General features: G+C 38.6%; 1 protein-coding gene across 2 annotated transcripts in view; it reads left to right on the forward strand.

Annotated features, from left to right (window-relative positions):
* LOC117823331 (mannosyl-oligosaccharide 1,2-alpha-mannosidase IA) overlaps positions 1-13,285 on the forward strand; it is a 292,819-nt gene that overhangs the window by 246,683 nt on the left and 32,851 nt on the right. For both annotated transcript variants that reach the window (XM_034698484.1, XM_034698485.1), the window contains exon 5: positions 11,540-11,634. In XM_034698484.1, coding sequence (XP_034554375.1) covers positions 11,540-11,634 — 95 coding nt within the window. The remainder of the gene's footprint in view (positions 1-11,539; positions 11,635-13,285) is intronic.

Below are 13,285 nucleotides of genomic sequence, written 5' to 3' on the forward strand. Positions count from 1 at the left end.
TTTGTTGGTTGAGATGAAACAAAAAAGTTTGGATGGCTAAGTTTTGAAAGCATTGAGAGTTTGTGGTGGATTTTGCAAAATCAGATCAGTGAACTGAATCACCATTCAAATATGATTCATTAAAATAAGTTAAGACTTTATTATTCTTTGATTATTATCAGTCTAGCAGTACAGAGCTAAAGTAAGTCCAAGAGGCCCAGTTCTTCTGGAGATCAGCTCACCCAACCAAGTTACATGAACAAAAACTGGCATATAAATTACTGAATGATATACTAATCAGTGTAAAATGTTTAATGCACTGACTTTGTACAAATATGCTATGAATTGTTTAACCCTTCTGTTATGTTTGTTTCTCTGGAACAGCAATAATGTTCCTGGGTCAATTTGCCCAGGGCATATTCAATTATCCAAAACTGTCAGAGCCCCAAAAAATCCCAATACAGATTTTTTTTTTAATCTAATTTTTAACTCCATTACTAACCACTTAAATCAAGATTTAGTCCATTGGTGTTCTTTAATTCTCACAGATCATGGTTCAATGAGGATAACTCACTCTTTTTTCATTTAAATTCATGTTAAAACATTTTTTAAAGCACATTGGAAAGCCCTAAATATAAATACAACAGTTTTACATGACACAGATTTTTGTTTATTTTATTTTAAATTTTGATTTTTTTATGAAGTGATGTTGATAAATTAACACTACACCTTTTCGGTCACATGCTGCCCAGATTTTGAAGCTGCATTTAGCTGGTTTGGAATGTATGTATTGCCCAAAATAGACTTTAAAAAGGGTCAATTTGACCTCCAACATAACAGGAGGGTTAAGAAAATGACAGGTTCCAAAAATCCCTCAAAGTGTGAAGTTTTCCCATAGACTGTATAATAAATGGACATAGTATCTGTGATGTCGCCCATCTGTTTCTGAAGCGTTGTTTTGAAGCCAATCAACAGCGGATGCTATATTGAAATGTTGAACCTATCTTTGTCTGAGCTAGTGTGAGGTAAAGAGGCGGGCCTTTAGCCTTCCACTTACATCTACTGAGTGCCCACCTGTCAATCAAGTCAGCCGTGCCCGTATTTGGGCATAACTTGTGAGTATGAAATCTTCAAAAATAACAAGTTATATATAATGTCATCCCCTGCACAGTGTGTGCCGACAGAGAAATTAGCTATTCAAGACCTCTACCGTTTTTTGAAACAGGCTGTAAACATGATTATTACTGTTGCAAGGATCGGCTTTTTTAATGGGTGTGTGTGTGGTTTTCGGTGTTTCTGCAGCGAGCCTCAAGAGGACGCTCTATAAACTGCAGTTTTTAGCACTTCTGCATGGTATTCATATTTTAAGACTGGAGGTTGCCACCTGAGTTTTCCCTGTTGGATGGTTGGATGGGGGTGGGGTCACAGGAGGCAGGATATGATGTAAAAAAGATGCTGTGTTCGTCACTGTGAAAGGTTAACACAACCTTTAAGATGGGGGGAAAAAGCAGAGTCTGACACTACGACGACAGTTGTTGCCTTTATATTGATTTCATTTGTTCGACATGCAGTATTAACAAAAGACTAGAAAAGAAGGTTTGCTGCTCACAAGCAGAAAGAAGTATGATACAGCTTCACTGTGTGTGCCAAGATCATACGGCCTACATGATAAATGTCATCCAGGCTGCCTGCTGGCTCGCTGTGAATCTTTCAGGCTTTTACCTGCTGTGTTCACACATCAGCTCACTGTGAATTCTTACTGAATGTGGATAGGGTTTGTGTGAAAAACTGGGTTCATTTTCATCCACACATGCAGCCCAGCCTCAGTATTTCAGGAAAGTACTTCCTTACTGAAGAAACAAGGAGAATGAGGTTTGATCTGAAGAATAAGCACTCACGCCATATTTTAAAACTTAAGGTTTGACTTTTAAATTAGTATTTCATCACTCTTTGTGGTAATTTATCTCTAAAATATTCTATTTAGTCGCATAACACTTGGTGTCTGGATACTTGATTAGATGCAAGTGAGTTTGCATCTCCTCAGTTTTGACTATTGTTTGGTTTTCTTTGTCCTCTGTAACATGAAGCATCTTTTGGTTTTGGGATTGATGGTTGGACCACACTAGACTTTTGAAGATTTCATCTCAGCCTTTAGGTATAGCTCAGATTGTTACTTTTCTCTTGCATTATTAAGAATATGTCGAGTGAGTCGTTTGTTTACATATCACCATTTAAGAACAGACGTCACAAAGGACTTCACAATAAAAGATTGAATGGCAAATCCAAGAGATCACAATAGACATGATTCACTAATATTTCCTTGAAGCAGACATGGACAGATTTAACAAAGGCAGATGTGCCAGTATTGATAGTGTCACAACCATAAGAGTCTTCTTTTCCTGTGTGGACTGCGCTGATAGACACAGCTGCCTTTATAGATTTGTTTTTGATTGGAGCACAGCTTTTCTGGCATTCATGACAGAGGGAAGAGATGAGGAGAAAATTGCTGTGCATGTTTGTATGAGATAGTGAAGAAGGCAGGAAAGGTTAGTTTGCAGATATGTGCTCATATGCTGCCAATAAGAGTTATTTATCTGTGGTCTAAAGAAAAACTCCTGTTTTTCTCGGCCAGACAACATCTGAAGATTCTCAAAATGTCACCCGCTGAGTTTTTTAAATTTGGTTGTTATTTGGAGCAGAGGAACCTGATACGACTTCAAATAAACTTTCCTCACAGAAGCAACCGGTTGCACGGAAATAACCGAGCCTGTGCTGGACGGCATTATGCATGCACTCTGCTTTGGTGTCAGAACCAGAGGACAGAATCGAGGAAAGCATCAGCAGCCCTCTGAAGTTGAGATGAAATCCAGCTTCAAACTGCAGACATGTTTTGCATTACACTGCTGCCTGCCACGCTTTTCTCATCGTCGGCAGATCAAGATTTCTGTCTGCTTTGTCGCCAACACCTCTGTAATGTGAATAAAGAGGAGGTGATGGCAGCTGTAAAAGAGATGTGGCTTTGTTCGAGCATTAAAAGCCCACATTTTAATCAGAGTGAGTGACACTGTGAGTGAGGACTGTGTGCAGCTCATGAAGCTCTCTGCCGGCTGCTCTAACACATCAGCATCCACTCCCACAGTTAGTCGTTTCAGTGCAACATTAGAAATTCACTGTTTCTGTCACCTGTCTCATCAGACTTAAGAATGTGTCTCATGCGATGAAGTAAAAAAAGGACGAGACAAACTAACTCAGAATAGTTGTCAAGCCCAGAAACACAAAGAGGAGTCAGGGGAAATATTTTGTATTGAACACTTTACTGTGATTCATGTTTAAGAATAAGACAGATGATAGTTTTATGTTTACTTTATTGTCAAAAAGTGCTATAATAAGACCAAAACACTGAATTAATCAGTATTAATTATGTTTTGGATGTTACTAAATTCTAAAGCATCTTTCTCCTCTCAGCTACAGAGCTCCATTCTTGTCAAAAATCAAATAAAAACATGTCAGCAGGCTTAAAAGTTATGTTTCTTCTTTATTATCATGATTTCTACTGAAGTTTATTTTGTGTCAGACTGACACACACAAGGATTTAAGGACGGTTATTGCCATTCTGGAGTACGCTACTATATGAAAGGCACTAAAAAAGCCACTCTATTCCTAAATTAAAAAATTGCAACAATATAGAAATACAACAATGCTATTATAAATGATTGACCCATGTTTTTAAGAGATACTTATAAATCCTTTTTTCTAAAAGACTGAAGTAGAAATACAATTTGTGCTTTGATCTATTCCATTAATGAGTGAGGTGGAACCATAGACTGTAAATAAAAATGGACAGCGTTGCACCGCCTCTTCCCGTTGTACAGTTCTGAAGCCAAAAAATCCCGCTCCTGGGCGCCACCATTGTGCAACCATTGTCTCCGCCCTACAGCGTAGCGTCACAAGACGCTGTGTGTCCTTTGAAGGTTCCCTCTACGGCGGCTGTGAATCAAAGAAAACCTGGAAGTAAAACCCCGTTTTTCAACCTCTAATAACTAACGAAAAAGAAACTTTTCAGAAAAAAGAGGACTGGGACACAAACACTCAAATAATAACTACATATCACCACAGCATACTGATGTGAGAAACATTCGTACGACGTGCATTTATTTTTTAAAGTTTGACAGATTTTTGACCTATACTGTAGCCAGCCACCAGGGGGCAGTCACACTGCTGAAAGCTTCCCCACCAGGGCCATGTCCGGCACGCTTGGTTGGAACACAGCCAAGCAACTGTTGTATCGTACCTGAACGACACGACAAGACACGACAAGACACGACACTACACGACACTACACAACACAACATGACACAACACGATAGGATACAATACGATGCAATAACATTACGCAGCATGATACAATACGATACATTACATCACGATACCATAGGATACGTAATGACATGATACGATTTGTTGCGATAGGTTATAACAAAAATGTAAAACCCTGTTTTTTAAACTCTAATAACTAACGAAAAAGAAACTTTTCAGGAAAAAGAGGCCTTGAACACAAAACACTCAGATACTAACTACATATCACCACAGCATACGGATGTGGGAAACAATCGTACGACGTGTATTTATTTTATAAAGTTTCACTGAGACAGATTTTTTGACCTATACTGCAGCCAGCCACCAGGGGGAAGTCACACTGCTGAAAGCCTCACCACCAGCCACCAGAACCTCTCCCTTGGTTACAACATGACGCAATATGTTACAACATTACGCAGCACGATACAATACGATATGTTATGTCATGATACCATAGGATACGTAATGACCTTGCGATACGTTACAACATAACGTAGCATGATAAAATACGATACAATACAATGTGATGTGTTACAACATTACACAGCACAATACAATACGACACGACACATTACATTATGATACCATTGGATATGTAATGACACAATACAATCCATTAAAATACGTTATGGCATTAAGCAGCACGATACAATACAATACGATTTGATACGTTACAACATGATGCAGCACGATACAATACGATATGGTAGGATTCGATATGATACAACACAATACGATATGATTGGTTGCAATGCATTACTATACAATACCATACAATACAATATTATACGATATGACTTTATACCATATAATATAACACAACACAAAACATTAAAATACTGTACAGTTTGATAGGATACTATAGGATATGATACAACTTGATGACCATACCACACCTATGAATTAAGACAACACGATACATTACAGTACAGCATATCACTGTTTGATAGGATACTATACGACATGATACAACATCATATGATAACACAATGCAATGTGATGCCATGTAATAAGATATGATATAAACAATACTAATTGATACAATATGATATGTTGCCCTTCATCGTCTTAGAGTTGTTGATCCTGCTGCTGTGAATACCAACTAGAGTACCAAATTTGGAGCTCCCTTCATAGCAGCGATGTTCAAGTCTGTCTAACTAATGTTTACTAGTAGATCAGGATATTGGGTTTAATAATATATTATTATTAATATGTTTCCTGAACAATAGCAGGTGGTTCATGTTACACTAAAATGAAGAGACACAGACACTGTGCTGCGTTCAAGAAACCCCAGGCTGCTGTCCTTAACTTTTAACATCCAGCCTGCTCGTGTGTTTAAGTCTGTATTATAGAAATGCATGGGCAGAGATCAATGCAGATGCATGCAAAGTCAAAGTTATGGTGTTTGTAAGGTTTGATAAATTCATGGCAGGAAGTGATTGGGTTACTTTTTTAGCCTTTTCACTCTTCTCAAAGATGTATTAGAGCAGGGCAGAGAAGTCATTAAAGTACTGGTAAAAGTGACTTCAACATTTTGATTTTGGTCTTGTTATGGATAGTTAAACTTAAAATAAAGCAGTATTAGATTTTTCCACGGTTTCAATTCAGATGACCAGCCTGCTTCCTAGAAAACACAGGTAGTTATATTTCTTGGCTGCTGAAAAAAGTCTGTTACAACTATATTTTACACAGACAGGTGAATTGAAAGCTACAAAAAAATGTTGACACACACAGTAGCCTGAACGGCAGAGTGCACAGGACCATCTTCTTGTGCTCCCTGAAGTGGGACTGAGAGGTTTTACTGGTAAACAGAAGTGGCAGACCTCAAAATGTTGCTCAAAGTGTCTCTCCTCTGGGCGCTGATGATGTTTGCAGTGGGAGAGTCGACTGCATGCCTGATGCGTGTTTTCAGTAGTTTAGAGCTGATAGAAAAGCCTTTTGTGTCCGGCCTTCTGTCACCATCCTACAGGGAACCTCAACTGAGAAGGGGAGAAAGCGACCTGTCGGCTGTCACATCAGATCAATGTCGACCATTCTTCCGCTCAGCCTGATAAAAAAAAAAAAAAAAAGAAGTCGAAGGAGTAAAAACTCAAAACACAGCCTGGTGTGGGAGCTGCTTGTGTCTCTGCGTTACTGAATGGATTGCGAGGTGGCGCCGACACAGGGAGTGTAATTACAGAAGCACTTCAGTAATGAAGCTGACGTGATGAAGAGGCTCTCAGAGCGTCAGTGAAGACAGATTCATGAACACGGACCTTCATTTAGCCCGTGTGCTGTGTACAGTAAATCATTTGGAGATGCAAGCCAAAGGAGCTTTGCTGTAATTAATCAAGTAATTTATAAACAAGCAGACAAGAATAAACAACTGCAAAATAATCAGCCGCCCTGCTTCTTGTTTGTCGGCTACATGATATGAGTGGGCGTGTTGAGATTTTGCATACACAACAAGTGTGTGACATCGGGGCTGCACAGTGAGTTGCAGTTTCATCCATATCTCAATATCATTGCAAACACATGGCACATGTCTGAATTTGTCATGCTGACAAGGACTTATTTCTTCATGTAAACAATGTAAACAATGCCTTCTGACTCAGCTCAGCAGTTCAGGGACATGCTGCAAAAACCTCTAAACATGATGAATTGCACACAGACAGAGAAACTGAGTTTTAACTTGTGTGCCTGCTTTAATATTATTTTATTTATTGCATCTCATCTAGTTCTCATCTATAATATATACTGCCCTGCATGTCGTGCAGGCCTTGTGTGAATGAGCTCATATGTTGTGCGATTGCAGAAGCAAAATTATTCTGCCATGAAGTGCAACAGACATCTGAGGCCAAGTTTTGTATGCGTGCGTGCGTGTCAGCTTTGTGTGTGTGTGTGCGCCTGTGGGCCTCTGGTTTCTCCAGAAGAAGCATCAGCGCTGGTGTTAAAAAGGAGCGATGAGCAGAGCTGGGACCAGGCGGAAGGTCATTAGTGCTCCCTTTGATAAAACCCAGGGCCAGGGGACAGAGGAGGGAGTGGAGCACACACACACACAAACACATTAGTCAGAGACAGCTCTGTATTATTCAAGTGAATGTGTAACACTCCTCTGCTCCAATCCATCTATTTCTGAAAGGCAGAGATCTGTAAATGTACAATGGTTGGAGCTCTGTAGAACAATTTAAGTATCATACTTTCAAACTTTACTGACTAGAGTAGGAAGGAGGTGTAGGGCTGGGCGATATGGAAAATTATGTTATCACGATAAAATATTTCATATCAGTCGTTATCGATAATTATCACGATAAATATCAAATCATTATTTCATTTAAATTTAATTGACAATTTTTGGTCCTGAGTGAAAGTTGAAGAAACCAGACAGTTTGTTAGTTTGTATCTGGATTTAGTTTTCTGATGAACTTCTTGAATCCATAATTTTTGATGGTGCTAATAGGTAATAGGTAAAGCTAATTTTTGTGAAGTTTTAGTTTATAGATTCTTATTTTTCTCAGATTGAGGTTATTTCCATAATTTGATTTACATTTACAACAAATATATGTCAAATTGTGTGCTGTGTATGAGTTTAGTGGAGTATTGTTTGAGTTGTGCTCTCCCCTTTAAGATTACTAAGGGTTACAGACAGAGTAATGTTGTTTCCCACAGTACAGTGAATGCATCACGCTCCTTCGATGCTCAGTTGTGTTACGGCCACGGTGGACATTGAACGTGTTAGAAATGCACAGCAGAAGTTGTCTCTGTGCTCTTCCTTTACCCACATCCTGTAAGTAGTTTTAATGAAGTGTACTAAGTTAATAGTTAAAGCAGAGTCAGCACAGTGTCAGACTAACCACTCGCTGTCCCTCGTCCCAGCTGTGTTTACATTCTGCTTCGAACATCTTTAAACTCTGCACCCCTCTCACCCCGCGACATGATTGGCTGTTCAATTTCGTCTTCCTCTGTCAAATGTTGGCAGCAACTAGAATTTAAGGCTCATTGGCGCCCCCTCCAATTTAAGGGGCCAGGGTGTAATTACATGTTAATTTATATCAAATTTTTATCGAGAATGTTTTATATTTATATTAAGAAAAATTATATCGCGATAATTATCGTTATCGAATTATCGCCCAGCCCGAAGGAGGTGGCAGTATGTCAGTCTGTGGGGACAGGTCTTGGTCAGTCAGTTTCAATCTAGATCAGATCATGTTTATTTGTGCTCTAAGCACAATCAAAGGTGCTGAATCCCTCTCCATACATGTCGCTTGCTTCTTCTTCTTATCCCTTGTTTTCTTCTTTACGTATCCTTCTCATTCCTCCTTTTTATTTGTTCAGATGACAGGTCTGTGGATAAAGTAGAACACTTAAAACTTAGATTGGGGTATGACATGCAGCAAAGGGCCAATGGTCAGATGACTATAGCCTCTGTACATGAGCTGCTGATCCAAACCAGCACCTTGTCATTTTTCATCTTTGTCTCATTTTTATTTCTCTCATTCTTCCTCTTCTCCTGCTTTCTTCTTCTCCTTCATCTTCTTCTATAGCCCTCAGTTGAAAACAGTTTGGGTCATTTCTGCAGGAAGATTTCTACTTGCATTATCCTCCTTGTGCTCTTTGTGCATCCTTAAAATGGGTGGCATTTAGTTCAAAGGAACAAATATTTCCCTGCACAGATCAGGATTGTAACATAGTTTTAATGAGAATATGACAAAAGTGTGATGCCTCTAGCCATGTCAGACACCTCTGTTATCACTGGTTCATCACTGCCTCTAATATCTACACTCAGAGGATTAATCCTTTTAGAAAATTATTCATCATCGTTTTGCATCTACAGTGTTGTGAGTAGACAGAGGCCTAAATGCCATGAGCTCTATATTATTGAGACTTGTCTATTGTGAACATCAGGGAGGGCAGTATGTAGAGGAGACACCAAATAAAACACATGGAAGGGATTTCAGATGCAGTCACTGTTTTTAAAATGTGATCCAAGCCTACCAGAGGACATCAATTCAACCAATGTCATTTAAGAAATGTGATTGATGCTTATTTAGTCAGACTATTTCCCAACCCTTATTTCCAGTGGCGTACTTGGGCTGTTTGAGGGACAAGGGTGAAAAAAATAAGAATAGGCACCCCCTGTATGCTGTGGGGCACCAGCACACAGAGAGTTGTGATTAAGGGTCCCCTAGTTTTTGTGCTGACAGTGCTCAGGACCTCAATTTCTGAAAGCTTCTAGGTTTCAAAGTTGTCCTGTAGCACTTGCACTTCCCTTAGTAGGGACAATAAAGTCTATTTTCAAATGCTCTGTATGCTTGATATTTGCTTTCATTCAACTCCACTTTATTTATACAGCACCTTTCATAAATACAAACATGCAGCTCAAAGTGCATCACAAAAGAACAGAGACAAAAGAGAAAACAAAAGAGATGGGTAAGAAAATAAAAGACATAATCATAAATAAAATACTTTAAAATAAATTCAGGACAATTATTATTATTATTATTTTTTTTAAGTAAGATTAGAAACAAAATTAAAAATCAGTTTAAGTTAAAAAGATCAGATAAATACAAGAAATACATAGATTAATAAATAAACAAGATAAATAAATGTTGTTAAAACAATGATTCTAATAATGCAGTCTAGGGCTAAAGATAGATTACTCCAAGTTAAAATCCTGATTAAAAATGTAAGTCTTAAGTTTACTTTTAAAAACACCCAGAGACACTTTGATGTCCAGAGGCAGAGAGTTCCATAGATTAGGGGTATAAAGATGACGGTTCAAGAGGAAATGTAAAAACAATTGCTCGAATCCATGTTGTAATATAAGCAGCAGCTCTATATCTAGAAATAATACCCCAAAAGAGACAACTGTGGTTAGTTTCTCCACCATACTGACCTCCGCCATTGTTGTTGACTGAGATAGTATCAGAAGTCCCGCCTGTTATTGAGTCTGAATAAGTGACATTGACGAGCATGGCTGTGTTCCAGAAGCTGAACGCCGAGGGCATCGTTGCACCGAGGACGCTGAGCGCTGTGATCGCTGAACTGCATTTGGTTTGAGCAAGAGAATACGCTTTCTTACCCCCCTCCGAGTACAACACAACATGTTTCAATGTTAACAGTCTGTGATGTTATTGTTGTTGTTTTTTGTACGCCATATCACACTGGGGTCTCTCTAAACTCAAATACCATGCATTATTGTTACATGCAAAGACTCATGGGTAGATTTTAAGATGGCACAAACATAATTCAGCACATTAAACACAAGACATTTTTAATGTTTACATGCACAAGCTGTGATAGACATGTGTATCCTTTTTTGTTTTTAGTAAAAAGGCAGCCTGCAGACACATAATTCCCCCGACCTTCAGTAGAATATATTCAGTAAATAAACAGTTGTGCCTTTTTCACTTTGCTGAGGTAAAAGTAAAGTCATTATTTTTCAGAATACAAAGACTGCATTCAGGGTTTTCTCTGTCTTACTGCAATTTGTTGCCCTGGTTTTCTCTTCTTTGCCCTTAATATTTCTGCTGAGTCACTGCTCTGTAACGCTGCCACACTCTCAAACTCTCTCTCTCTCTCTCTCTCTCTCTCTCTCTCTGTTACCCTCTTTCTCTGTGCTTTGTCTTATGTCTAGACTCTGTTTTCCCACTGTGTTTACCACGTCTGTCTCTCCTTGGTCACTCTCTTTACCCCCTCTCGTCTCCAAAGCTTTCTTGTATGACTATCTCCTTTTTCCTCTCACCTCTGCTCTGCAACCTAAATCCCCCTTTGTCCCTGTAGAAATGCCTGTCTTTGTCAGGATTTCAGTATCTTACCCCACTCTTTTCATCTTTTTATTGTTTTTCAAACACTGTCCCCCGTTGGTTTCTAGGAGATTTGGTGACTGATAATCTATCCCCGACCTTGGCCTCAGAGACTGGCTGGTGGAGATGGGGAGGAAGTGCAGTTTTAAATGGACTATTGTAGATTACATCTGGGAAATTGCCTTTAATCCTACTGGAGTTCTGTTCATATAATTAGCTTTAGAGAGCAGGCCAAGGGAAATGTGTGCAGGGCTGTGATTTCAAGCCTGTGACAGTGATTTATTATCAAGCTTAGATAAGATGATAGGCACTTTTTTCTTTGTAAAATATGAAGCTGTTATGATAAATTTTTTGAAAGCGACAATAAAACATACACACAAGTGATATGTAAATGTCCTGTTTCTTTCTTTTCCTTCCAGATGTTCAAGAGTAAAGCCTTGGAGCTGGGAGAGAAGCTGCTTCCCGCCTTCAACACTCCGACAGGAATCCCCAGAGGAGTCATCAACCTGGGGAGGTGAGTCTCAGCACCAGCCTTCACCTCCAACTGTCCTCCATCACTGATAAAAGACCATGTCAAGTTATCTTACTGGCTTGCATTAATCACTGTTTGTTCATCTTGACAACCAGAGGCAGGGTTGATTTAAAATCCAGAGCATACATGCTGGTTGTCCACAAATGGGGATGTTATGCTTGTGTTGAAGCTGCCTCTAATCCATAGTTAAGTCACAAAATGGGCTTAAAACTTTAAGTTATTTGATTCCTTCAGACTGCTTGGCACAAAAAAAAGTTAACTTTTGGACATTTTGCAGCAGCCAATAAGAGGAAAGTACAGCCAGATCTCTACGAAGGTCTGCAGTCATTTAAAGAACTACTTGCTTATAAAGTGAATCAAAAGCAAATCTATAAGAAAAGTTGCTTATTCAAACCTGGTCTCGTTAGTTAACACTAGATGAGGCTAAGCCTCACAAGGGCGATGAAATTCAGATAAGAAATAACCTGTGTTCACAAACGCTTTGCACGACCACATCATTAATATTTGCATAATTGCAAATGAGTTGTGTTCATTCTTATTCTGTTCCAAACCATTACCTTTCTACACTCAAATCTTTATTGACACGATCTTGTTAATGTCACGGAGTGACAATGTCATGGAGTGGGAATAACAAAAAGTCCTCCTGTTTGTTAATTTAGCAATTTGAGAGTGGGACTAAAATACTAGAAAATAAGGAAAACTCATATCAGTGTTGTCAGTGACTGTGATAACAAAATAATAAAATAACCCATAATTGTTGGCCTGACTTTACCTTTGTTTCTCTGTGACTGCGTTTGGGGTCTCCCCCTCTAATGCAGGATCAGGGATAAGAATGGTGCCATATCTGTATTTATTACAATTCCTTTACTTACAAGATCAAAATCAAATAATTAATTAATAATGGCGTTATATATTTTTTGCCTGGCTTTACCTCTAGTTCTCTGTGCCTGGATTTGGGTTCTGACCTTCTAATGCAGGGGTGGGGATAACAATGGAGCCCCATTTTTGTTTATTAAATTCTATTTTCTTACAAGGCCAAAAATATTGTATTGTGAAGGCCACACGATGCAACTACAGACTGTTTTGGAGCATTACTCAGAGAAGCTCTTGAGTCTGAATTTAGGTTCAAACTTTTTTATACAGGAATGGGAATATCAATTTTGCTCCTTGTTTTCTTTTCAGTTTTGTGAATCAACAATGCTAGACTGCCTTAAGAGAATATAACCTTAAAACCTAATGAGTGGTTTTAACAGCTGTGTCAGTGGCTGTGGTAGTCAAATTATCATCACTGGTCTTGTCTTAATGCTGTTTATGCATGTGTCTGGATTTGGCTTCAGCCCTTTTAATGCACGAGTTGAGAAAACAATGCTGCCTCTTCATTATTTATTGCATTGTTCTTATTTTTGGAGGGCCAAAAATGTGACTGATAAACAAATGAACAATTATTACATGCATTTAACTGTGAAAGTCCTTAAATGTCTGTGTTAATGAATTTGTTAAACACAGACAGGTTAACCCTCCAAACCGTTTGAAATCTTTAACTATCTTATTCAAAACCTTTATTGACAGCATCATGTTGATGTCATGTCAAGAAATGAAATAATGACAATTTTTAGACCACTTCCCTATCAAA

Source organism: Notolabrus celidotus, chromosome 12, assembly GCF_009762535.1.
Source record: "Notolabrus celidotus isolate fNotCel1 chromosome 12, fNotCel1.pri, whole genome shotgun sequence".
Lineage (NCBI taxonomy): Eukaryota > Metazoa > Chordata > Actinopteri > Labriformes > Labridae > Notolabrus > Notolabrus celidotus.